The sequence below is a fragment of the Elgaria multicarinata genome, chromosome 4, assembly GCF_023053635.1.
Source record: "Elgaria multicarinata webbii isolate HBS135686 ecotype San Diego chromosome 4, rElgMul1.1.pri, whole genome shotgun sequence".
Taxonomy (NCBI): Eukaryota; Metazoa; Chordata; class Lepidosauria; order Squamata; family Anguidae; genus Elgaria; species Elgaria multicarinata.
In genome coordinates this window covers 86,396,556-86,422,638 of record NC_086174.1, presented here as the reverse complement: position 1 = coordinate 86,422,638, position 26,083 = coordinate 86,396,556, and the positions used below count along the sequence as shown (strand labels likewise).

At 41.0% G+C, this 26,083-nt stretch overlaps 1 protein-coding gene across 1 annotated transcript in view; it reads right to left on the bottom strand.

Moving 5' to 3' along the window:
- TRDN (triadin) overlaps window positions 1-26,083 on the bottom strand; it is a 239,051-nt gene that overhangs the window by 118,393 nt on the left and 94,575 nt on the right. Inside the window, exon 13 of the mRNA XM_063125451.1 lies at window positions 18,298-18,357. Coding sequence (XP_062981521.1) covers window positions 18,298-18,357 — 60 coding nt within the window. The remainder of the gene's footprint in view (window positions 1-18,297; window positions 18,358-26,083) is intronic.

Sequence of the window (26,083 nt, the reverse complement as noted above, 5' to 3'; positions counted from 1 at the left end):
GTCCTGAAAGACCTGGACTGGTTGCCATTTGCTTTCTGGGTTCAATTCTGGGTATTGGTTTTAACCTTTAACACCCTAAACACTGTACACTGATGGTGCTATATAAATAAATAAATAAATAAATAATAATAAACAGTTTAAGACCTGGCTATCTAAGGGGCTGCCTGTCTTGCTATGAACCAGCCTGAGTATTAAGATCTGCTGGACAGGCCCCTTTGAGGGGGCCCTTACCCACAGAGGTCTGTTTGTTATGCACTCAAAAGGGTTTTCTCTTGCGTTGATCCCAAACTATTTCCCTCAAGAAATTGGCTCCGTTCTTTTGACCTTTAGAAAGGGTGTAATCTCTAATGTAATGTCTGCTTTCACCTTGAGAATGGATTTGAAAAGAGAGAGAGAGATGGTACTATGCAGGCATTCTGGGAAGAAATTCCAGGTATAAGGGCCTGTGAGGTGTGTGTTTGCAATGATTTTGTGACAGACTGAACATAGGAAACACACAAGAAGGTAGTGTGATGAAGAGATCTCCTTTTTTGGTTATATTTTGAGGCCCAATGAATTCAATTTGGTTGTGAGATTTCCATGAGCAGACTGATGAGTCACCTTGCAGGAAACAACAGGTGTGTCTCAGGGGCACATTTTCATATTCACTCCCTCTTTAATCTTAGCACACTTTCTACCCATCTGATCACTATCGCTACTTAACTGGGCATTTAAGCAATATTTCTGTTTTAACAGCGTTATTCCTATTCTGCCTCATTTGCCTTGGATAATGAAAACACACCAAGCGCTTTGCTAGACCTGCCGGTATAAGCCGGCAGGGAGGCGGGGCGACAGCGCGCTGACGTTAGCGCGCGCGCCCGGAGCTTCCAGATGCCGGACGCGCAGGGACCTCGCGATCCCTGCAGCATCCGCAATTTTTTTTTCAGTTTAAAGGGGCCATGTGCGACCCGAAGACTGCGGAGAAGGTAAGGTTTTTTAAAAAAATTTAGCCCCCCCACCTGCTGCTGATCCCTCCCCATAGGCCCCTGCCTGCTCGCTTGTCCTCCGCACATCCGCCATCCCCGATCCCGTCCCCGATCTTCTCCCCCCCTTCCTTGGCAGCCCCATCCCCGATCTTTGCCCCCCCTCCCTCAGCAGCCCCATCCCCGATCTTTGCCCCCTCCCTTGCCATCGTCGATGTCCGGCTTCCCCCCCTCTCTCCTGGTGGGTCTGGCCTTCCCCCTGCCCCTCTCCCCCCCCTTGGGATCTCCCCCGGCTGATGGGCACAGCGCTCAGCGCTGTGGCCAGTCCGCGGCTTTCTGCGGCTATTCGCGAATAAGCGAGTAGCCGCAAAAAGCCACGGAAGTAGCTAGACGTTTCGCAGCTCCGGCCTGAGGCCGGGGCTGCGAAAAAGGCGCGCCATAAGCGACTTTGCTTATGGCGCATTAGGGGAGGCTTCAGCGTGGCCTGGCGCCGGATTCCCCTGGAATCTGGACGCACAGCAGGGAAACCGGCCCACAAAGCGCGCTAAGGCCTCATCTAGGAAGGCCCCAAGACATGCCATGTTTAAAACTAACTTCTGCATTGGCTGGTCCTAAATCTAAAAAGACTGAGGGGAAAATGCTGTCTATCACTGGTACAGAGACAGACAAACAGACAGACAGATGATAGAGTGTGCTGATTCTTAGACTAATAAATCTGTAAAGTCTTTAGGGGCTGCTCAGTAAACTAACTTCAGTGGAGAACTTAGAATTATATTACCATTTTATTTTTCATTACTAGCAAACAGAGCCGCTTTGGAATAGACCTTAGTTTGATATTGTGAAGCCTTCAAGCAAATTTACCCGGCATAGTTGGGCAGTTGGACTCATTGTGCCTGCTCCATCTGAGTAATTTGCTGTATGCCCTTTTCTCTATGTGTTTTACCAACATCTCAAATAAAAGTCAGCTGCCTACATCTTCAACTTAAAAAGACCACTTACATAGAGTGCACGTAGAAAGTGTGCATCCCAAATTCACCTTCTTTAGGTGAAGGTGAATTTCTCTTGGGGAGAAATAGTCACTTAGGGTTCCTGGTGGCATTTAATTACCTTTTTGGCATATACCAGCGGAGGAGGTCTTTAGTCTCAATCCTCAAGACTTCAGATTTTAAGGGGCACTTAAAACCTCTTAAGTTGGGGTGGATCTTTGCAGATGTTTTGGACTTCATAGAATCATAGAATCATAGAATAGCAGAGTTGGAAGGGGCCTACAAGGCCATCGAGTCCAACCCCCTGCTCAATGCAGGAATCCACCCTAAAGCATCCCTGACAGATGGTTGTCCAGCTGCCTCTTGAATGCCTCTAGTGTGGGAGAGCCCACAACCTCCCTAGGTAACTGATTCCACCGTCGCACTGCTCTAACAGTCAGGAAGTTTTTCCTGATGTCCAGCCGGAATCTGGCTTCCTTTAACTTAAGCCCGTTATTCCGTGTCCTGCACTCTGGGAGGATCGAGAAGAGATCCTGGCCCTCCTCTGTGTGACAACCTTTTAAGTATTTGAAGAGTGCTATCATGTCTCCCCTCAATCTTCTCTTCTTCAGGCTAAACATGCCCAGTTCTTTCAGTCTCTCTTCATAGGGCTTTGTTTCTAGACCTCTGATCATCCTGGTTGCCCTCTTCTGAACACGCTCCAGCTTGTCTGCGTCCTTCTTGAATTGTGGAGCCCAGAACTGGACACAATACTCTAGATGAGGCCTAACCAGGGCCGAATATAGAGGAACCAGTACCTCACGTGATTTGGAAGCTATACTTCTATTAATGCAGCCCAAAATAGCATTTGCCTTTCTTGCAGCCATATTGCACTGTTGGCTCATATTCAGCTTGTGATCTACAACAATTCCAAGATCTTTCTCGTTTGTAGTATTGCTGAGCCAGGTGTCCCCCATCTTGTAACTGTGCATTTGGTTTCTATTCCCTAAATGTAGAACTTGGCATTTATCCCTATTAAATTTCATTCTGTTGTTTTCAGCCCAGCACTCCAGCCTATCAAGATCACTTTGAAGTTTGTTTCTGTCTTCCAGGGTATTAGCTATCCCACCCAATTTTGTGTCATCTGTAAATTTGATCAGCGTTCCCTGCACCTCCTCGTCGAAATCATTAATAAAAATGTTGAAGAGCACTGGGCCCAGGACTGAGCCCTGCGGCACCCCACTCGTTGCCTCTCCCCAGTTTGAGAAGGTTCCATTGATAAGTATAATATTGCCAGGATTCAATCATTTTTGTCTGTCTCTTCTGCCAAGACGCTTGTTCATGCACTGGTTATTTCACGGTTGGACTACTGCAACCTTCTTCTCTCTGGCCTTCCTTCTTCTCACATCAGTCCGTTGGTTTCTGTTCACCACTCTGCCGCAAAGATCATCTTCTTGGCTCGCCGCTCTGACCATGTTACTCCGCTTCTGAAATCTCTTCATTGGCTTCCAATTCACTTCAGAATCCAATATAAACTTCTCCTGTTAACCTTCAAAGCTTTTCACGGTCTAGCTCCTTCCTATCTCTCCTCTCTCATCTCACACTATTGCCCCGCTCGTGCTCTTCGCTCCTCTGATGCCATGTTTCTCGCCTGCCCAAGGGCCTCTACTTCCCTTGCTCGGCTTCGTCCATTTTCGTCTGCTGCCCCTTACGCCTGGAACGCTCTTCCAGAACATTTGAGAACTACAAGTTCAACCGCAGCTTTTAAAGCTCAACTAAAAACTTTTCTTTTTCCTAAAGCTTTTAAAACTTGATGTTGTGCAGACTTCTACTGTTACTTTCTACTGTTAGTTTCACCCTACCCTGTGCCTGCTTACCCTACCCTGTACCTGTTGGCATTCTCTTCCCCTCCTTATTGTTTTACTATGATTTTATTAGATTGTAAGCCTATGCGGCAGGGTCTTGCTATTTACTGTTTTACTCTGTACAGCACCATGTACATTGATGGTGCTATATAAATAAATAAATAATAATAATAATACTCTTTGAGTCCGATTCTGTAGCCAACTGTGGATCCACCTAATAGTTGTTCCATCTAGCCCACTTTTAGCTAGTTTGTTAATCAGAATGTCATGTGGTACTTTGTCAAAAGCTTTGCTGAAGTCAAGATATATGACGTCTACAGCATTCCCACAGTCCACAAGGGAGGTTATCCTATCAAAAAATGAAATCAAATTAGTCTGACAGGATTTGTTCCTGACAAATCCATGTTGGCTTCTAGTAATCACTGCATTGATTTCAAGGTGTTTACAGATTGACTTCTTTATAATCTGCTCCAGAATTTTCCCAGGGATGGATGTCAGACTGACTAGTCTGTAGTTCCCAGGTTCCTCCTTTTTGCCCTTTTTGAAGATAGGGACAACGTTAGGCCTCCTCCAGTCGTCCGGCACCTCACCCATCTTCCATGATTTTGCAAAGATAATAGACAAAGGTTCTGAGAGTTCTTCTGCTAGCTCCTTCATTACTCTAGGATGCAGTTCATCGGGCCCTGGAGATTTAAACTCATTCAAGGAAATTAGGTGTTCTTTGACCATTTGTTTATCAATCTCAAACTGCAATCCTGCCCCCTCAACTTCTGCTTCACTTTTTCCAGGGGGGTCATAGACCCGCTTTTGGGAGAAGACCAAGGCAAAGTAGGAATTGAGCACTTCAGCCTTTTCTTTGTCGTCTGTTATCAATTTGCCATCCTCATTAAGCAGTTGAACCACCATTTCTTTCCTCTGTCTTTTACTACTCACGTATCTGAAGAAAGCCTTTTTATTGCTTTTAGCATCCCTCGCTAATCTCAGCTCATTCACAGCTTTAGCCTTCCTGACGCCATTTCGGCACTTCTGCGCCACTTGTCTGTACTCTTCTTTTGTAGCCTGGCCTTCCTTCCACTTCCTATATGTATCCCTTTTGGTTTTCAGGTCATCTCTAAGCTTTTTGTGGAGCCACATTGGTTTCCTCTGTTGTCTTCTATCTTTTCTCCTTGTTGGAATTGTTTGTAACTGTGCCTTTAAACTTTCATTTTTTAAATACTCCCACCCATCCTGCACTCCTTTTCTCATTAGGCTCCCTTGCCACGGGACCTTACTTATTATAGTTCTGAGTTTATTAAAATCAGCTTTCCTAAAATCCAGAGTACGTGTATGGCCACGCTCGACTTTTGTCTCCTTCATAATCAAGAATTCAAGTATGACGTGGTCACTTTCTCCCACAGTTCCCGTAACTGCCACTTTATCCACTAAGTCATCCCTATTGGTCAATAACAAGTCAAGGATTGCCGATCTTCTAGTTCCTTCCACCACTTTCTGTAGGAGAAAGTTATCACCCACACATGTCAGGAATTTCTTGGAAGAGCCGCTTTTGGCAGTAATGGTCTCCCAACAGATATCAGGGTAATTGAAGTCCCCCATCACTACTACATCACACTTCCTTGAAACACTGGCAATTTGTTTCTCAAAAGTTTCATCCTCGTCTTCTCCTTGATTGGGTGGTTGGTAGTAGACTCCGATTATCATATTCTTTTTATTCCTAGCCCAATTTATTTTAATCCAGATGCTCTCAACGGGGCTCCCAGTCTCATCCGCCTGTATTTCTGTGCAGGGATAGGTATTTTTAACATATAATGCAACTCCACCTCCCTTTCTACTTCTTCTGTTCTTTTTGAACAAGTTATATCCTTCAATTGCTATATTCCTGTCATGGAAGTCATCCCGCCAAGTTTCAGTTATACCTATCAAGTCGTATTTGCCTTCATGTAATAAGAGTTCAAGTTCATTCTGTTTGTTTCCCATGCTCTGGGCATTAGTATATAGACATCGAAGACCATGTGTTTTATAGTCTGGCTTTGTTCCCACCTTGTTGCAGACACTATTTTGGGACACTGTTGGAGCTGTTCTCTGTACTGTGGTGCATTGGCCTTCATCCATTGTTGCCTCAAAATTTACGTCTCCCACTCCCGTAAGATTCAGTTTAAAGCCCTCCTGATGAAGTTCTCCATGCTGTGGCCGAACTCATTCTTTCCAGCCCTTGTGAGGTGCAACCCATCCCTTACCAGCAGTCCATGTTCCAAGTAGCATAGCCCGTGGTCCCAGAATCCAAAACTGTCACGACAGCACCACCTTCGAAGCCAGTCGTTCATCCGGAGTATTTTTCTTTCCCTTTCTAATCCTCTTCCAAGAACCGGGAGGATGGATGAGAAAACTACCTGGGCCCCAAAGTTCTTCAGTTTCCTTCCCAGAACTTCAAAGTCTGAAATGATTTCTTTGTAGCTCTGCTTGGCGACATCATTTGTTCCCACATGGATGAGAAGAAAGGGGTATGTGTCCGTGGGCTTTATGAGCTTCGATAACCCTTCAGTCACATCTTTAATCTGTGCTCCAGGGAGACAGCACACCTGGCGAGTCCATGGGTCTTCACGACATACTTGGGTTTCAATCCCACGCAGCAGGGAGTCTCCCACAACGACTACTCTTCTCTTCTTCTTGGTTGACCTACCTTCTGCCTCTTGGTCACTGTTGCATGGTGTCTCCTGTACTTCCTCCTCTGCAAACTGTCCTTCAGTTTCATTCTCCAGAAGCTGGAAGCGGTTGCTTAACTCCAATGGCTCCACCGGTGCAGAACGCCCTCTAATTCCTCCTCTCCTAACTGTCACTCTTTTCCAGGGAGTTTCCTCTTCATTGGCTTTCCTCCCCTCAGCATACTCCACTTCTGCTTCAGCTGGCTGTTGTTCTTCAATCTCATGTGCTTCTTGTTGCTGTTGCAGTTCCACCGTTCGGTCTAAGAACTCCTTGACTTCTCTTATTCCTTGGAGGGTGGACACTCGCCGCTCAAGTCCTCTCACTTTTTTGTCCAAAAGTGCCACCAGCTTGCACTTGTTGCAGGTATACGCCATGTTGAGCTCAGGCAGAAACACGAACATTGCACACCCTTTGCAGGTCACCACCTCTAGGGACTCCTTTCCATCCATATTGTCGATTTCTGCTTTGGTTTTTTTTCCTTTTTGATTATAGTAGAATTGCCTTTGCTTTGTTGTGTCCTCTCTGAAGGTACACAACTATATGAGTATGTTTTAAGGGAAAGTAAGATCTTTTGGGGGGGTTTTGTTTGTTTGTTTTTGGTGGTGGTTTTGTGGGGTTTTTTTATGCTTTTCTTTGTTTTTCCCACCTCTTTTTTATTTTATTTTATTTTTATTTTTTTATTTTTTTAAGAGGCCTCCCCTTTGGCCTCCCCTGCCGAACTCCCCCTGTCAAACTCCTGTTTGCTCTTCCTGTTCGCTCGCTCCCTGGGAATCTGGCTTACTTTTATAGCTCCTACTTGAGCTGGGCCAGCTGCTCTTCCCTGCTTCTGCTCAGCTCCAAGTCAGGAACCAGCATCTTCCAGCATTCCTGACCATTGACCATACTAGCAGGGGTTACTAAGAGTTGAAACCCCAAACATCTAGAGATCTATCATTTGGGCACCCCTATCTTGGGTGCTCAGGTTTGTGACATGAGGAATCACAGGCAAGGCCTTGCAGGTGGATTGGGATATCAATGGATATAGAAAGTCATTGAGGAGAAGAGCGCTTTGAAGGAAAGAAAGGAAGTTCCATTTTGGACATATTAAGCTCAAGAAGAAAGTGATAAAACTTCCAAACAGAAATATCAGGTGGGCCGTTGGAGATGCAGGTCAGGATGGAAGGTTGGTTCAGAGAAGCACAGCTGGGTTGACAATGCATAGAAAAAGAAAGATTGCAAAATAGACCCCTTTTAATCCATCTTTTAAAAAAACAAAACAAATTTTGTGAACCGCCCAGAGAGCTTCAGCTATTGGGCGGTATAAAAATGTAATAAATAAATAAATAAATAAATAAATAAATAAATAAATAGGGGACCAAAAATAGGACCCTGTTAAACCCAAACAGACAGTGGAAGGCTGGGGAGCATCTTCCCAGAGTGGAAAGAGTGAATGAAGAGAAGAACCAAGTTAGAACAGAGATGTGAAAGCTTCAGTCCTGGTAGATGCCAAAGAAAAGAGGCTGGTCAACTATATCAACAATAATGCAGTAGAACAAATATATTTTCTGCTGATTCTTTCTCCAAAGTTACTTAGAATGAATGTATAACTTAAACATACACAAAGATCGACGAATACAGGGAAAGTTTTCCCTGGAGAAATAAGAAATCAGCAATTGCCTACTTATTAGGAAATTAGGAGCTCTACATATGTCCATGTTCTTCCCCCAGGGATAGTTAGAATCGATGTTGTGTTCTCAATTCCAACTATTTAGCCAATGTAGCCCTGTGTTATTATTGCTACCTAGATGTAAAAACATGGCTTGAATATATTCTTTAGCATTGTATTCATTGAAACCATTGACCAGAACCCCATGGGGTGCTTACATCTCCACAGATTTTCTTCCACCTTGCCAATTTTGTTGCACAAGCAACCCCTACCACTTATGCGATGGCAATTTGGTGCTTCTGAGGCAACCTGAAATAAGTGGGAATGCTTGTTTCTGGAAGGAGGTGGGTCAGAGGAGCTCCCCTCCTTCTGGAAATGCGCATTTCCACTTATTTCATGATTTCCCATAGGAAATGCTAAATCTGCCTTGTGTAAGTGATGGGTTCTAGTTGCGCAACATAATTGGTGAGATCCACCGCTTGCAGCAGGGAATCAGCGGACAGAAAGGAATCTGTAGAGACACAAGCATGCTGTTGGTTTCTTCCCATTGCTAGCAATCTAGCAATGTAATACACTCAAAGAGTCACCAAATTGACAAAGCTTCCAAGTCTACTTTTCAGCTGATATTAAATTTATATTTAAATAACAGTGATTTGTAAGTTTCTTCCTAAATTTGTGTTCTACAGCTTTCAGCTTTTAATTATTATGCAGGATATTCTAAGTGTTTAACAGTAGAATGGTGGATGAAGAATGAGGACCTCATAATTACAGGTATCTTAAGAGGCACAGAGTAGATACAACTCCCATTGCAATCAAGTGTTCCATGCAGCTCAGAATCAAATGCTTAATTAAAAAGATTGTTGCTGATAATATAGTATTTCAGCCTCTAACGTACCATGAGGTCAGTGTGTCCTGGGATGCTGTAATAGGACTAGTAAGCTATAATGAGCAGCAATGCAATTAATCATTTACATGTTTATAATCTAGTACATTGGCTATCTATCAGAGAGAACTAATAGGATGCCCCCTGTCTCTATATGAGGGATTAGGCATTTACCATCAAAATAGTCAGTATGCTTCAGTTGATTTTTAAAAGAAATTCTTGGACATGTGAGTTTTTGAATTACACTAAGCCAATGTTCTGCAAATAATAAAAAAATACAATTAAAAACACACCAACTATTTGAAATATGTTGATTTAGAGAGATCAGCATGCGGACGCTGGATCCCACATGAGCACCCAGTAGACATGCAGATCGCAGTGCCCACCCAGACCAAACTGAAATGTCTGGATGAGTCCTTTGATGTGGATGGATACATGCACCATGATTCAGGATCACTAGCTGTTGTGTGTGACTAGTTGCACTCAATCGGAGCTGGATCAGAACCTTACACTCAAAAGAATTCTATGAATATGCTTTGCCATTCATATGTTCAGAGTTCAAACACAGAGATAAAAATGAAGTCAATTTCTACATTGCATTGTTTTCCAGTCATGATACACCTTTGCAAATGCATTTTCTGAGTGGTGCATCAATGTCATTCATTCTTGTGAACTGCAACCTTCCAGAATTTTGGGTTGCAGTTCACAGGTTTCATCTAAGTACCATTTCGCACAACTCTCTTGCTCCGGTGTGAAATGCCAGCTTTACTAAGCAAAGCTGGCATTTCACAGTTAGCACATAAGGCCAAAGTATTTCAAGTCCTAAACAGAAGAGGCAATGAAGATGAACTCCTTTTTTAAAAAGGAAGACGAGATTTTCAAGGAAAACATAACTTAGGGCAACTCTTCATGACACTACTTCTGGATCGATTGTCGACAGGCGTAGATGCAGAAGTAGGGAACATTTCTGTATAGCTAGAAAATATTTCATGACTCCTAACAAGAGAAATGTAATATGACAAAAGGATGTCATATATATTCCACAGGGTGTCTTTCTCTTCATCCTCTAGGCACTCCATTTGCCTTCTTTGCTGACAGCAGAGCCCTAATGAGCAGTGCACTCCATCATGCTGATGCTGCCTTAAGACCTGATCGCAAACAAAGGGAGCCCATGTGTGGTACTGAAAGAAGACCGTGTATTCTGCATTCTGCCTTTTTATATGCTTGCCAGTTGTTCTGGATTGGGGGAGAGGGAAGGCAGGCTTCACCGTGTACGGCTGGGGTGGGGAACTTCTTTCAGCCCAAGGCCCAAACTGAATTTCAAAGAAGCTCTTGGGGGCTGCATTTCAGTGGTGGGGAGGCCAAAGGCAATGGTCATTTTTTAAAAAATAAATACCAGCATAATTTAGCTTAAAGCACTGACTGCTAATAGCAAAGCCATAGGAGAGGCATTCAAAGCTTTTAGAATGGAAAACTGCTAGAGGTTACACAGGAATTTGTCCAACCTCCTTTTAAAGCCATCTAAATTTGATGGCCATCACTACATCTTGCAGAAGTGAATTCCACATTTTACCTAGGTGCTGTGCACAGAAGCATTTCCTTTTATCTGTCTCAAATCTCCTGCCAACCAGTTTCATGGGATGACTCCGAGTTCTAGAATTATGAGAGAAGGAGAAAAAATGGCTCCCTATCCACTTTCGCCACACCATGCATGATTTTGCACACTTTTATCATGGCACCCCCTCACTTGCTTTTTTTCCAAGCTAAACAGTCCCAGCTGTTGTAACTTTCCCTCATAGAGGAGATGCTCTAGCCCCTTGATCATTTTAGTTGTTCTTTTCTGCATTTTTTTCCATCTTGACAATGTCCTTTTTTACCAGATCTGTATGTAGTATAACAAGTGTGGTCACACTATAGATTTGCATAACAGTTTTCAGACTAGCGTTTTATGGCATGCTTGCTAGTGCCCACTTATGGATGTTTGCACATCATTTAGATGATGACGGCCACCTCCCATGCACCTTCAGCTCATTTTCCATTGCAAAATAGACTCCTTTTAATCCATCTTTTAAAAAAACAAAACAAAAACGGATTGTGCTGCCATTTCCTGCTGTGTGCAGGAAAAGTGGTACGATAAAAACAGCCCCCTGAATGGTCCACGTGGTTGTTGCTTTCTCTCCCCATGTAAAGGGATTGTCGCTATATGGGACAACAGCAGGAGGCCATAGCGACGGTAGGGATACATGAAAATCTACCCAACTGATGACGCTCTAAAACTATTTAAAATATATAAAACTAGTTGAATTAAACTGTCAAGGTCACTTTCACATCTGAAGCCTTTCAGTTCAGGATTTTTGAGGATTGCCAGTTGCCATATGAGCCTGCCCACCTAAGATCTTCATGGCAAGATGGACTCTTGCATATCCCCATGTTCTCCGATGTATGCTTAGTTGGAGAAGGCCTTTTCAATGACAGCATCCAGAGTCCTGAGAGAGGCCCATATTGCTCAATGGCTTCCTTCCGGACGGCTGAAACCTTCCTGTTAGAGGGCTCTGGGGATGTGCTGGTTTCAGATCCTGCACCAATTCGTGTTTTAACTTGCTGCACAAGTGGAAGATGTCCACTTGTTGCAATGGCTGCCTTTTATCTTTTTGTAACCTTTTACTTTTAGTTTGTTTTTGTTTTTAAGTTATTGTTGCTGGCCACCTTCAGCTTTTAAAAGGAAAACTGAGATATACATGTGTGAAATAAGTAAATAAATAAGGCTACAGTCCTATGCCTGCTTTTCTGGGAGAAAGCCCCATTGAGGTCAATGGGATATACTTCTGATTAACAGGTATAGGATTGCAGCGCAAGATATCAGTGTCAAAGCAGTTCTGCTACCCTGTTTCCCCGAAAGTAAGACATCCCCCGAAAATAAGACCTACTTCCAGTTTTGCCTCTCGCTGTAATATAAGGCATCCCCCCAAAAATAAGACCTTTTTTTTTTGTTCAACAATAAATGTGTACCGTATTCTTCTTCATGGAAAAATAAGACATCCCCTGAAAATAAGACCTAGCGCATCTTTGGGAGCAAAAATTAATATGACACTGTCTTATTTTCGGGGAAACAGGGTATGTAGGGAAAGGGAAGGGCACAATTCAAAGAGAACTTCTCCTGCACATGCCCCATTGAAATGAATGGGAGTTCTATTTCACCACAGTGGGGCTTGCACAGAACTACTGCTTGATGAGTTGTGACCAAAGCATGGAGTAGTCACATGGTGGGTCACTTTGGGGTACATTTTTGCAGAACTGAGTAGAAATATAAAGAAACAACTCCAGTGACGGCAGACATAATTACTAAAAGAATGGCTCATGATAAATAATACCTGATTAGACTTAAATGATGAAATGATTAAGCCTTAATTTTATGTGCTCCTCCTAGGAGGTGCTTGAAATTACTCTGTATTATGTCTTTCCTTTCAGACACATTTAAGAACGTGCTGAGAAACAAGCCCAGCAGGATATTAGAGGAATACAAGGCAAAATGCCACGCTATCAAATATGTGCCAATTTTGTAATCTGCAGGGACCATCACATGAAAGAGAGCTTTAGCAAGAATGCTGCAGAGCCAGTGCTTCCTTTTGGATTGAAGAGATCTGGGTTCAAATTTCCACTTAGCCATAAAGCCCTTTCAGTGGCTTCGCTTTCAGCTTACTCTTACTCAGGGTTGTTGGGAAAATAAAATGGGATAATATAAAGCCACAAAAGCCATCTTGAGCTTTTTGGGGTAGAGTGGGATATGGATGCTTTAATAAACACCATGCTTGTGGAGATCAGGGGTCGTAGCCAATGTTAGTGCTACTTAGAGCAGGTCCATACTAACTTAAGTTCCATTCATTTCACCCTAAATAGCCTAAATTAAAAGTTGGATAAAAGGCCAACCCTTCATATCCAGTACTATACCCAAACTATGGCAAATAATAACCTGAAGTCACGCTGTCTTCAGACTCATCATACATATTTCTCATACGATCTAGAGAAGCACCTCCTGCAACCCAAGTCATCATTTAATCTGAGATAATTTGAACATAGCATTAATCCAGCATGCTGAGCCTATCAATTTACGTTTGCTTTGACTAATCAACATCAGCATCACTCTCCCATAGCAAGCTACAATTCATATTATTAGGGCCTGAATAGCTATGGGCATTTTTAAGGACACCAGTGTGGTGTAATAGTCTGCTGGACTGGGACTCAGATGTTCTGAGTTCTAATCCCCACTTGGCCATGAAACTCACTGTGTGACTGTGTACCATTCACTTCATCTCAGCCTAATCTACCTCACAGGGTTGTTTTGGGGACAAAACGGAAAGGAGGTGACTATGTAAACTGTCTTGGGTTCCTCACAAGAGGAAAAAAGGTGGAGATATAAATGCAATAAATAAAGAAAAAGGAAGAACACTTAATGAAACTTTTTCTCTAAGAATACACATATATGTACATATTCATATACATGTTTGCAGTAGGAAGCTCACCATTTCCCCTATCATTTGTGTGTCCATTTAACAATTGCACGACAGGCAGACATTCAACAGGGGCCTATGGCACAAAAGGAGAGCATGAAGTGATTGCATACAAATTGTGAGACTGAAACCTGGTTGGGTGAGAAGGGCTGGTCAGTTTGGCTCAACTGGGCCAAACTCTATCAGCTCTCCCGGTTTGAGCTGATAGAGATGATGCTGTTTTCTCCCAAACTGACTGTATTGGGGAACTTCAGTATTCATGCTGAGACCCCCTCATTAGGAGCAGTTGAAGGTTTTATCGCTTACATTGCACCCATAAGCCAGTGTCAATTAATATCTGGCCCAACACATGTGAAAGGGCATCCTCTCGACCTGATTTTTGCTGGATAGGATGAAAGTGATCTATAGGTAGGGGAGTTAAAAAGAACTATGTTGTCATGGTCAGATCTCTCACTAATAAGGTTTAAATTTGCTACCTAGAGAGATTAATGGATCCAGGAGGATTCCTGAATACTCTGGGAGTTTTTCAGCTGCTAGACTGTCAAAGCCCTGGTTGACATGTTGAATGGAGCAGTGCCCCGATAGCACCTAAGTACTCTCTCCAGTTCTGCAGAGCTCAGGCTCCTTGGTTTTCTGAGAAGTTTAGGGCAATGAATGCTTATGTAGTATCGGTGTGCCTGGAGAAAACTCAAGACAAATCTAACCAGGGATGGGCTAGACCCATTTCAAGGCCTATTCCATGGTTGTGATGACAGTAAAGAAGTTGTTCTTCTCTACCACCATTGCATCATAACAGTGTTGTTCAGCAACGTTATTTCAGGTTGTAATGGGCTTGCTCATTTCTGGGACAGAGTACTGAGGGACAGTTCTTGGCAAGCTACTGTAGCCAGTTTGCAAAACACTTTACTGAAAACATCTTACCTAACCCTTCCAACTTGGGTCTTATGTTGAGAGTTGTTCCTTTCTCTGTTTAGTTTTAGGCAGGCCTTCAATAAGTGTTTGTTCTACATGGCATTGGAGGTATTAATTCTGCTCCCTGTTTTTAAAAGATCTACTTTCTCCTGTTCTTAATATGCTGTGTTACAATGTTTAAAACTTGTAAACATTTTTACATTGTTTTAAAGGTTTAAATTGTTAGTCATCTTGGGAGCACTTTTGGGCTGAAATGTGAATCATACAAACACACCCCAAAGAATGGTTACAGCAGGAATACAATTCTGTTTTCTTCTCCTCTTGTTTTTGTGCAGTCTCAGATATGAGCTTACCAGAATAGCACATTTCCTTACCTGAACAAGTATGTAGATATCTCTCCACAAAGAAAAGGGGAAAAAACAGACCTCTTCTTCCATAGTGGCCCACAAAGATAGTAGTGTGACTATATTATGCATCTCTAGTACTGGATTCCTCTCCTCAAAAGAAGGCCATGAAAGATAAGAATACTTGATAAGAGATGGTGTCATGCTCTCTGATCCACTCTGGTGGTCTCTAAGATAAAACTGGAAGGGTCCTTTTTCTATCTCCTTTCCCCCAGTGATAATAAGAAGCTGAATTTAGCAACTCTTTCATTCTACAGAAATAGGAGATGTTCTTCTGACAACGGGTGGAAGTTTCTGTGCCATTAGAAGGACATGGGAGGAAATCCGGTAAGACAATATCTTGGCTTATGTGGCATACCAAAATGCCATTATACCAAAAAACAAACAAACTGGTCTTAGAACCACTTTTTCTTTGCAGACTTGAAGGAAATATGGGCTGCACCTGAATACTCCTATCTTAAAGACCCCTCTCACTGAAGCCATATGAAACTGATCTTCAGCGATGGGTGTCTCATAGATCAAGATCCAAGTGCTTGAAGGACTTCCCCACAAGGCTTAGAAGAATAAGCAGTGGTGGCCTTGGTGTAGGTTTGTGGTTTATGGGTGTGAAACACACCATACCTACTACCTGTTACAGTAGTTACATTGTTGGGCCTCTGTAGACAGAGAAGTTCTTAAAAATAGCATTGAAGTTACACCTGATGGCCAGTCCTTTCCATCTCGGTCAACAAAGTAAATCTCTTCCACTTGCTCTACTACAACCTTCTTGCATTGAGAATGATGCTTATTTCTTGGCACAGGCCTTGCACCTTGGATTTTGCACTGAACAGATGTAGCTATGGAATAACACTTGTGAATGAAAATCTGCCCACTGTTCAGTAAAAGTAGGTATTGTTCTTCCAGAAGTTTCCAACTTTGATGCTGTGACATACTACCCCAAGTTGATGCAACTAAAAGTGTAGGAGCTCCTCTAGGGATTCAGTTTCCACATCATTATGGCGGGAATAGGAAATGGGGACCATGTAACGGCTCCTTTTCTCATGAAAACATGACGATATCCCCAAGGAATATAGGGTCTCTTCTGCCAAACATTTACTGTTGCATCTTGCAACAAAATAGTGTGTAGTTGTTTTCCCCAATGTCCAGAAGTAGGAAATGATTTGATTCCATTCACGCATCACTTACTGCACCCAGTCAATGAGATGGAGGCTAGTTCTTTCTGGCTGACTCAGAAAATCCATAAACCAGTTAAAACCAATTTTGCATTTCCAGAAAAATAGAAGTTTCCTACATTGGGCCCAGTGTAAACATCTCATTATTTATTTATTTATTGCCTTTTTATACTGCCGAATAGCCGAAGCTCTCTGGGTGGTTTATCTTGAAGTTTAAAGTGATTTCCAGGATATGGGTAGGAACCTGTGGCCCTCCAGATGTCATTAGGCTCCAACTCCCATAAACCCCAGCCAAAATGGCCAATGGTCAGGAATGATGGGAGTTGTAGTCCAACACATCTGGAAGGGATTGTAGTCCAACAACGTCAGGTTCCCCACATTTTCTCTGGGGTCCATCATAAATAAAATATTGAAGCCAATGGAAACAACTTTACTGAGCATTCTTTGTTAAATTGTCTGATAGATTGATTGTATTTTTGCAGATGTGATAGAATGCTTTGTATATATTATTTTTAAACATTGTTATTGAATCGATAAAATTGTTATTTTTAATCTTCTTCCTTAACTTCTTTGTTGTCTATGCCATTTGTTTAACTTCAGTTTTTACAGAGCATGCAATTCTGTTTGAAATGTCCGTTGCATAAAAGCAATACATTTGTTGCCTTGATCTATCAAAGTGACAACATTCAGAGAATATTCATTAATGCTTGCTTTGAAAAACATGCTGGGAAAAGGATATGAAGGAATTTGCCACAACAGCAGAGAACATCGTATATGGGTCCTACATGAGGTAGAACAATGTGCCTAAAGTTAAACTAATTATTAATTTTTGCCCAAATTTAGTTTAACTATAGGCATCTGACACTTTTGATTTCATTCCAGCTTTCAGTCCATTCCACAGCAACCTGGCCAGCCTGGGGTCCCACTGAAATCAAGATTGCTATACTGTTCTTGCAACATGAGGAAAATATTTTAAACTCACCACTACATTTATTATACAATGAACTTGAGAGGCCATCAAACACACACATACAACAACTATTTAATTAATAAAATGTAATCTTGCTAGGGTAAAGTACATGGAAAACATCATGTCTACTTTGGCCTGAAGAGTTGGGCTTCCACTTGATAACCTTAGCCATTTTTTTTAGTTACTAATGGGCTTTTTTCTGCACTGCCAGTTCCAGAATACAAAACCTTCTTAACCAACAAATATCACAAAGTGAAGGCCAAAACAGACATAACCTTAAATGTGTGCCTAGCAGCTACATCTTCTTTTCATTTTTACTCTAGAGAAGGCACAGCAGCTAGACAACTTATTATGAACCACCATTGGTATATAAATATTACAAACAGTGATAGTGATGATGATGATGATGATGATGAATAAAACACTTTTAAAGTAATGTCTGTTTTGGCCTTGACTGGTGACATATTATGAATATCTATTGTGCTAAAGATGCTATTCTTATTTTTTTTCACAGATCTGTTTCACATGGACTTTTATCTGCATGCAATAAAAGAGTAAACTTAAACATTGATCAAGAACATCGTAGCCATTGATAAGTCTTAACTTCCATGAATTTGTCTAATCCCCCTTTAAATCCATCCATGTTAGTAGCCATCACTATATCTAATGGTAGCAAATTCCACAGTTTAACTATGTGCTCTGTGGTACTCTCTTTCTTCTTCTTTTTGTTCTGAATCTCCCAACATTCAGCTTCATCGACAGACTCCAGGTTCTAGGGTAATTTTGTCCTTCTCCACATCATCCATAATTCTATACACCTCTGTCATGTTCCCCTTTATCACCATTTTTCTAAGCTAAAAAGCCCCGAATGTAAACTTTCCTCAAAGGGCAGTTGCTTCAGCCCCTTGATAATTTTGGTTGCCCTTTTCATTTTCTTTACAATTTGAAAATAATATAAAAATGTTTAAACGAAAACACTTCTTATTTAAGTAAATATCTTATTCTTTCTATGGCATAAACGTAAGCAAAAGACAAATACATATCCCAAATGATAGGAAAATGCTTCATTCTTTCTTTCTTATGTTTCTAACATTTATATTACCATTAATTTAAATGCATGCAATTTTAGAAAAGAGTATTAGAAGCTTTAATGGTGCAGCCATTAGTTGATATGCTTTATTTAAACTCTGTTTGCACACTCGTCACTTCAATCTTTAACAAATAAAAAGAGCACACACATTCCAAGAGCACAACAAAGCAGAAGCTCTCAGAGAAACAGAAAAATTCAGTGACAGAGTTCAGTTTAAGTACCTGTATACAAATCCCCGTGCGCAAACATGTCAATCATATAGCGACAGAATGCATATTGATCTAGCAGAACAGAAAGGGGGGAAAGAGTAATAAGACACAGTTAGAGGACTTTTAAAATCAAGCACAAGAGAGAGAGAGAGAACTTAGCACTAAAATGAAACCTTTGGCAGTTTTTCATCTCCTGCTTAAAGCAATCAATAACCAAACAGCTTGTGAAATTCATGTTTCTGTTCTTTTCTTTCTAAAACGTCCTACCATAAGAAATGCCTTCTGGCTTTCTGTACAATGATGGGACCCCCTGATGGTTGGTAGTGTCTAATCATGCATAACTCCAGGACTAAACTTCGAAGACATGGCTCAAATACAGCCAGAGAACCGAACTTTTAGACCTTTTCTCTAGGTCTGTCTTCCCCAACCTGCGAGGGATCTACACTACTGCTTTAAAGCGCTTCATAACAGTTTTGACAACTGTTGGGGCCCAGGACACACTGCATATACAGTTTTCAAAACGTTTTCAAAGTGCTTTAAAGCACTTTAAAAGCAGCAGTGTAGATCCCCCCCAGGTGCTCTCCAGATGTTTTGGGATTACAATTTCTATCATTCCTAGCCAGCATGACTATCGGAGGGCATTAGGATGGCTGGTCTAGGCCATTATCTACTCCCCTGTCCCACACACAGTGCTATATATTCATTTGGAAGCCCCCACTACAGGAAGGCAGTCAACGGGGTGGGCAGAAGGTAAATTTGGATCTCCCAGTAGATCTCTGGCGGATTCACAGTAGATAGACAAGGATTTCCAACCCTCCATTATTTAACAAAAGTAGCATCTGCATGACACCCATGTGCCCTGTATTATGTTGCCAAAATTAAGAAAGCTTAGGGTAACCTGGAATGAATTGTGCGGAAAGACGATGAGTTCCATCCATTTCTGATACTCAATACAATTTCAAACACAAAGAGAATCTTTCATTCTAAATATATGTCTTTTGCAGCAGGCTCCAATTGTAAACAACAACAACAGCAACAACACACAAACCCCCAGATATTCTATCAGATATTCTATTGCATTTTAAGGTGGTTTGATGTTGTATATCACTTTGGATGTTTTCGTAGAAATGCAGTAAAAAACAACAACCAACTAACAAAATGTAAAGAAATAAACGGACAAGTCAGTGTAGGAAAAACAACAACCCTGTGCTGAAATTATGAAGTGGACAGTGCCAATGTGAGGGCTGCTGCTGAAGTTTAATATACAGTTCCATATTGCAATATTAAAGCTGTGCATCAATAGCCTCTAAAAAGTCTCCACCATCTTCGTGGGCAGAGAAATTGGGAGGACCATTTTACCAAATTTCTCCAGGGAAAGGAGGAAATTCTCAAGAGTTTCTCACAGGTAGACTCAGCATTGGCAGGGGGGTGGGTGGGGGGTGGCACACCTTTTCTTTTTTCAAAAGGTTTTATGGGGGGTGTTGTCTGCTGCCACTGCAAGTAGCAATCCCATCAACTATGTTGGTAGGCTGGCCCCCATTTTGCATCCAACACAATGCGGGTGTTAGGGGGCTGTGTTGTGTTCAGCTCCAGGGAAGACATGGAGCTAGTCCTATGTCAAAATCTGTCCTCTGGTGTCCTGAAAAATCCTTTCCCCCATGAAAGAAGCTCCCATTGTTCTGCCTCATTCTCAGGATGTCTTATAATTTATTGTTGTGATAATTTTCAGGTTATCTAATCACTGCAAGGCAACCGAGGGCACAGCGTGTGTGTTTTCGATCTATTACACATCTCTCCAAACTGCCTCCACTTCTTGATCTGAAAGAGCCCTTTGGGAGGAATTACCTCATGGTGTCTTTCCCTGGGCTTTAATTGGAGTGTGGGAAGCCAGAGGCTATAGGCTGCCAGAGAGATGACTGTACAATGCAAGACAGGAAACACTCTTCAGCCACTTCATATGTAAAGTAAGTTCAAGAAACCTGAACCCAACCATGAGAATTTCTCCAAAATTTTCTTCACTGTTGAATTTCTTTTTGAGAACAATTCCTTTTTCATCAAACTGAATGGAAATTGGCGAAAGAAAAGTGGGAGATATTTTCAGCACAGTGCTAACCAATATGCAAGTTCAAATGCAGAAAGGTATGCTAAATAAATCTCACAGCAACACGAGTAAAATATTACTGATACTCAAGACTTCAGGGTATGTTTACTGAACTGAGCAATACACCTGACCTTTTTAACAGAAAAGCAATATATAAATGTTTTAAATAAATTAATATGCAAGCAAGAGCACACAGCTTGACAGAGCCATTTTCATATTGCACATATATTCATAAATGAGTATGCATATTCCTGTATAGGCCTATATACACCAGTTGCTGGGAAACATGGACGAGAGGATGCTGTTGCAACCAAGCGTTGCTTGTAGGTTCCTGGTCAATAGTTGGTGGCCACTGTGTGAACAGAGTGCTGGACTAGATGGACCCTCGGTCTGATCCAGCTTGGCACTTCTTAGGTTCTTATGTATGAAATGGAAATGGGAGAAGAAACTCTTGCAGTGCAATCCTATACACTTCTACTCAGAGGTAAGTCCCATTGGCTACTCAGTGGGGTTTACTCCTAGATACGTGGGTTTAGGATTGTAGCCTTAAGCTACGGTCATGTGAAAAAGGAAGTACACCCTCTTGAAATTGTATGATTTTACATATCAGGACATAATAACAATCATCTGTTCCTTAGCAGATCTAAAAATTAGGTAAATACAACCTCAGATGAACAACAACACATGACATATTATACCGTGTCATGATTTATTTAACAGAAATAAAGCCAAAATGGAGAAGCTATGTGTGAAAAAATAAATACACCCTTACTGCTTCCATAGGAATTAAGATGCTGAGTAGCAGACAGGTGCTGCTAATCAAATGCCCATGATTAATTGATCATCAGCAAGTATGACCACCTCTATAAAAGTCAAAGTTTTTTCAGTTTGCTGGTCTGGAGCATCTAGGTGTGTGTTAACACAATGCAAAGGAGGAAAGACATCAGCAATGATCTTAGAGAAGCAATTGCTGCTGCCCATCAATCTGGGAAGGGTTATAAGGCCATTTCCAAACAATTTAAAGTCCATCATTCTACAGTGAGAAAGATGATTCAAAAGTGGAAAACATTCAAGACAGTTGCCAATCTTCCCAGGAGAGGACGTCCCAGCAAAATCACCCCAAGGTCAGACCGTGCAATGCTCAGAGAAATTGCAAAAAAAACAAGAGTTACATCTCAGACTCTACAGGCCTCAGTGAGCATGCTAAATGTTAAAGTTCATGACAGTACTATTAGAAAAAGACTGAACAAGTATCGTTTGTTTGGAAGGGTTGCCAGGAGAAAGCCTCTTCTCTCTAAAAAGAACGTGGCAGCATGGCTTAGGTTTGCAAAATTGCTTCTGAACAAACCACAAGACTTCTGGAATGATGTCCTTTGGACAGATGAGACCAAAGTGGAGATGTTTGGCCATAATGCACAGCGCCACGTTTGGTGAAAACTAAACACAGCATATCAGCACGAACACCTCATACCAGCTGTCAAGCACGGTGGTGGAGGGATGATGATTTGGGCTTGTTTTGGAGCCACAGGACCTGGAAACCTTGCAGTCATTGAGTCGACCATGAACTCCTCTGTATACCAAAGTATTCTAGAGTCAAATGTGAGGCTATCTGTCTGACAGCTAAAGCTTGGCTGAAATTGGGTCATGCAACAGGACAATGATCCCAAGCACACCAGCAAATCTACAACAGAATGGCTGAAAAAGAAAAGAATCAAGGTGTTGCAATGGTCCAGTCAAAGTCCAGACCTCAACCCGATTGAAATCCTGTGGTGGAACCTTAAGAGAGCTGTGCATAAACAAATGCCCTCAAACCTCAATGAACTGAAGCAACTTTGTAAAGAAGAGTGGGCCAAAATTCCTCCAGAACAATGTGAGAGACTGATAAAGTCATACAGAAAACAATTACTTCAAGTTATTGCTACTAAAGGTGGTTCTACAAGCTATTGAATCATAAGGTTTACTTACTTTTTCACACATGGTTTCTCCATTTTGGCTTTATTTCTGTTAAATAAATCATGACACGGTGTAATATGTCATGTGTTGTTGTTCATCTGAGGTTGTATTTACCTAATTTTTAGACCTGCTAAGGAACAGATGATTGTTATTATTTCCTGATATGTAAAATCATACAATTCCAAGAGGGTGTACTTTCTTTTTCTCATGACTGTATGGGCTCACATGGTAACAAACTTGGTGGTGGAATAAATATGCACCAGGGTGAAATTGTTTGTTTCAGAAAGCCAGCCAGCCTGCCTGCCCTGGGGTCTTAATGTATTTTGTTTTCATATCAGTGCCCCCAAGACTTGATGCACTACCTGTACGCTACTGCTGATGGTCTGATTCATTTATCTAGCAGAGATAGGTGACAGTTTTGGAATCAGCAATGACCATTCAACTGACAGCAGAGTTTGCAACTGGTCACTTCAGCTGAGTTTTAGCTTTCTTATCTACCACAGCTAACAACTTCCCTTTGGGCAGAATTTGTGATCGGGTTATGAATTTTCTAAACAAGTTTATATAGACCATTGAGAATTAAACATATTGAGGCAACATAAAATGAACTGCATGATAATTCATGTAACAGAAGTGATATGTTATGGACTTTTGAATTCATTTTCATATTTCATTCAATAAATGTTTTTTTTTTTAAAGAAAATTATACGGGTGCTACAAAATAACCAAGCTGCTGTAGTCAAGAGATGGAGAATTTAGTTCAAGCTTGTCTTTCTGAGAGATCATAGTTGCATAGGAGATTTCATTAAGCACTACTTTTGCACCAATCTCACTGAAAAGGCATGGGTTTTAGTATAAATAATGGTTTGTGAATTGCATCCTGTGATTAATCTGCATTATGGATATATAAAACCATCACATTTAGTTCTGAGTTTTCCAAGTTTCCATCCAATATTCTTGGATATCCATGGAATGCCCAGACGGAGGGGAAATAAAAAAGGAGCAATTGTACAAATACATGTGTATTATAGTGGAGGGCTGGTGCACACTTGGTTGTATTTAACATATGCATATTATTATGCCTGTGTGCCTGTAAAATAGATATATTACACACATTTATTTATTTATTTTGATTTATATGGCGCATCATTGCTCATGGTTATGATTTACATTTTTCAGTGCCAATTGTGCATTCCTTTGCCCCAAATATGTTTTTCCCCCTCTGATCAGCAGGTGGTTATCAATAAATCCAAATATCAAATAGATCAATAAATCCATATATTAATAAATAGTTTATCCCAATTTAAATTAAATTTTATAGAATCAGAAATAAGGAGAGTCCAGAATACTTGTTCTTGTGAATCTGCAATATCTGGATGGACAAATCACTCTATTTCTGGACCATATCAATTTCACATGTGTGCAGGCATATGCCCATTCTGTCTCATTGAAATCAACAGCCAATTTATTAAAATTGCAAATTAATATATAAATACATATTGGAATACAGATGTCAATGTATTTTCCCATAAAATATGCATTTACGAATACATTTTATCTAAATGCATTTCTAAATATATGTTAGCCCAAAATATGCATTTTAATGTATTTTGTTACATTTTTGAGCCAAGAAATGCTTCACAAACTTCATAGAAGTGTGAAATATGAAGGATTATTGTGTTCCAATCCACATATTAGTCTGGGAAGGGTGGATAAAATCAGTTTGCATCAGGACTCACATAAATCATATTCCCCAAGCATCCCTCATTTACCACAGTATCCCTAATGGGGAAAGACTGTTTTATACCAGCAGTTTTCTGACAGAGCAAACAAACCCCCAAACCATCATCTTGCATGTTCCACTCATGTTTAGTTGCTGATTTTTAACAGATAATTTCAGAGAAGTACTTTGTCCACACAGGGATTTAGGAGTTTCTAGAACATTTGGCTGATACGAAAGAGCTGGGATAACAAAGGACTAGCATTGCACATTGTATGGGATTTGCATTAGATTCTCTATGAAATGCATATTAAAGCAAATAAAAATTGTGGAGCAGAAGCACTGGATGTATTGCATCCTGTGTAGATTGCTAAAAATAATCTATAGATGTCATTCCAGAGCTCCTATAATTTTAGGAAAGAAGCCCCGAAGTCTGTATTTACTAGCTTCAGGCGATTCCTAATATTTAAAGACATAATCCAAATTACATGAAAGACATTAGAAAAAAATGTCCACAGATTTACCAAATATGCGGTCCTAGCTGAAATTAAATGCATTTTCACTTTTATTTAATGGACTGAAAAAATCCCACATCAATTGTGAGGAAATTAGGTTTTCTTTTAAGCTTAGGCAATCTACCAACAGTTTAGACTTATTTTCTTTATGTTGGTTTCATTTTAACTTCTTAAAAAAGACCTCAGGCACAGGTCTCTCCCCCCCCCCTGCCCCCAATACCCGCAAACGTATCACAACTGCCCTATAGAAAAGAATGGAAGAAGAAAGTAGGGACAGAGGCAAGCAACGAAGACCTCAGAGTTCAGTCCAGCTGGACTTTCTCTCCCATCACAGCAGAACCAATTGATAACTACTGCACTCTGGGAGGCATCCTGATGCCTTGTTATATTCTGATGTTGTTTTACTCTGCTAATATTAATATATTTTGATTTTATTTGTTATTCGCCTTTGAAGACTTTGTATCCGTAGAGGCGGGGAATAAGTAATTATAAGGAAGAAGGGAAGGTCTAAAACTTGAACCAACGTTGAAAATGAGTCCTGAAAAAGCATGTGCAATGTTGTTATGCATGATTGGTGTGACCCATTCTAGGACAGAAGTAGTCTCTGCACAAACAGGGATTGCCACAGCACTCAACAGAGACCTCTTTCTTCCTGCTAACCTCTGCATGTACTACAGGGAGTGTTAGGTTCATGCAAGCTGTCAATATTAACCCTATCCATCACTTCTCTCAGACAGTAATAATCACTCAACTCAGAGCTGACAATGATGGGGAGGGGGGGGAGACTATCCATCTATATGTGAACACTGCACATGTACCCCCAAATTTCTGTATGAAATATCTACCCAAAAGAGAGACATAATGCTACAGTTCAAGGGGGGGGGGGGGGAATGTGGAGAGACAGTAAGAATATCATCATGTTCTCTTATTTAATAGCGTTACAACAGTAGAAAGATCAGGTACAAAAGATTTTAAATAAAAACAAGATATTGCAATCATTTCCTAACAAACCGTGGCTAAAGATTCATATTAAGCAAATGCATCTTACTGAAACATACGTCTATGATGTAATTAAATCACATGAAGGAACTTGAGAATGAAAGGCGTGGGTTCTAGGTCCACAGGTGTCCAAATCCTTATACCTGCTGATACTTTATGTAGTCATTAATAGAAACAAGAGTTAAATCATTGCTGATGTGTGGTGCGCAAATCTTATTCTCATGCATGTCTGTTATCTTTCCCCAAGTAGTCATGCTGAGAAATTTCTAAGAAATGGAAAACTCAGGATTGAAAAACCTGACTATACATGTCTTCTTTTTATTTATTTTTTATATATGAGTAATTATTTTTCAGTACATCTTGACACAGAAACTATAACGACTTGTAACTCACAGCATGGCCAGAATCCCTAGCTGTGCAGATGAAAAGTTTTCTCTCTCTCTTTATTTAAAGTTATAGGCAGCCCAGACTGAGGGTTACTGTGGACTTTTCAAGGCTCTATCAGTCATC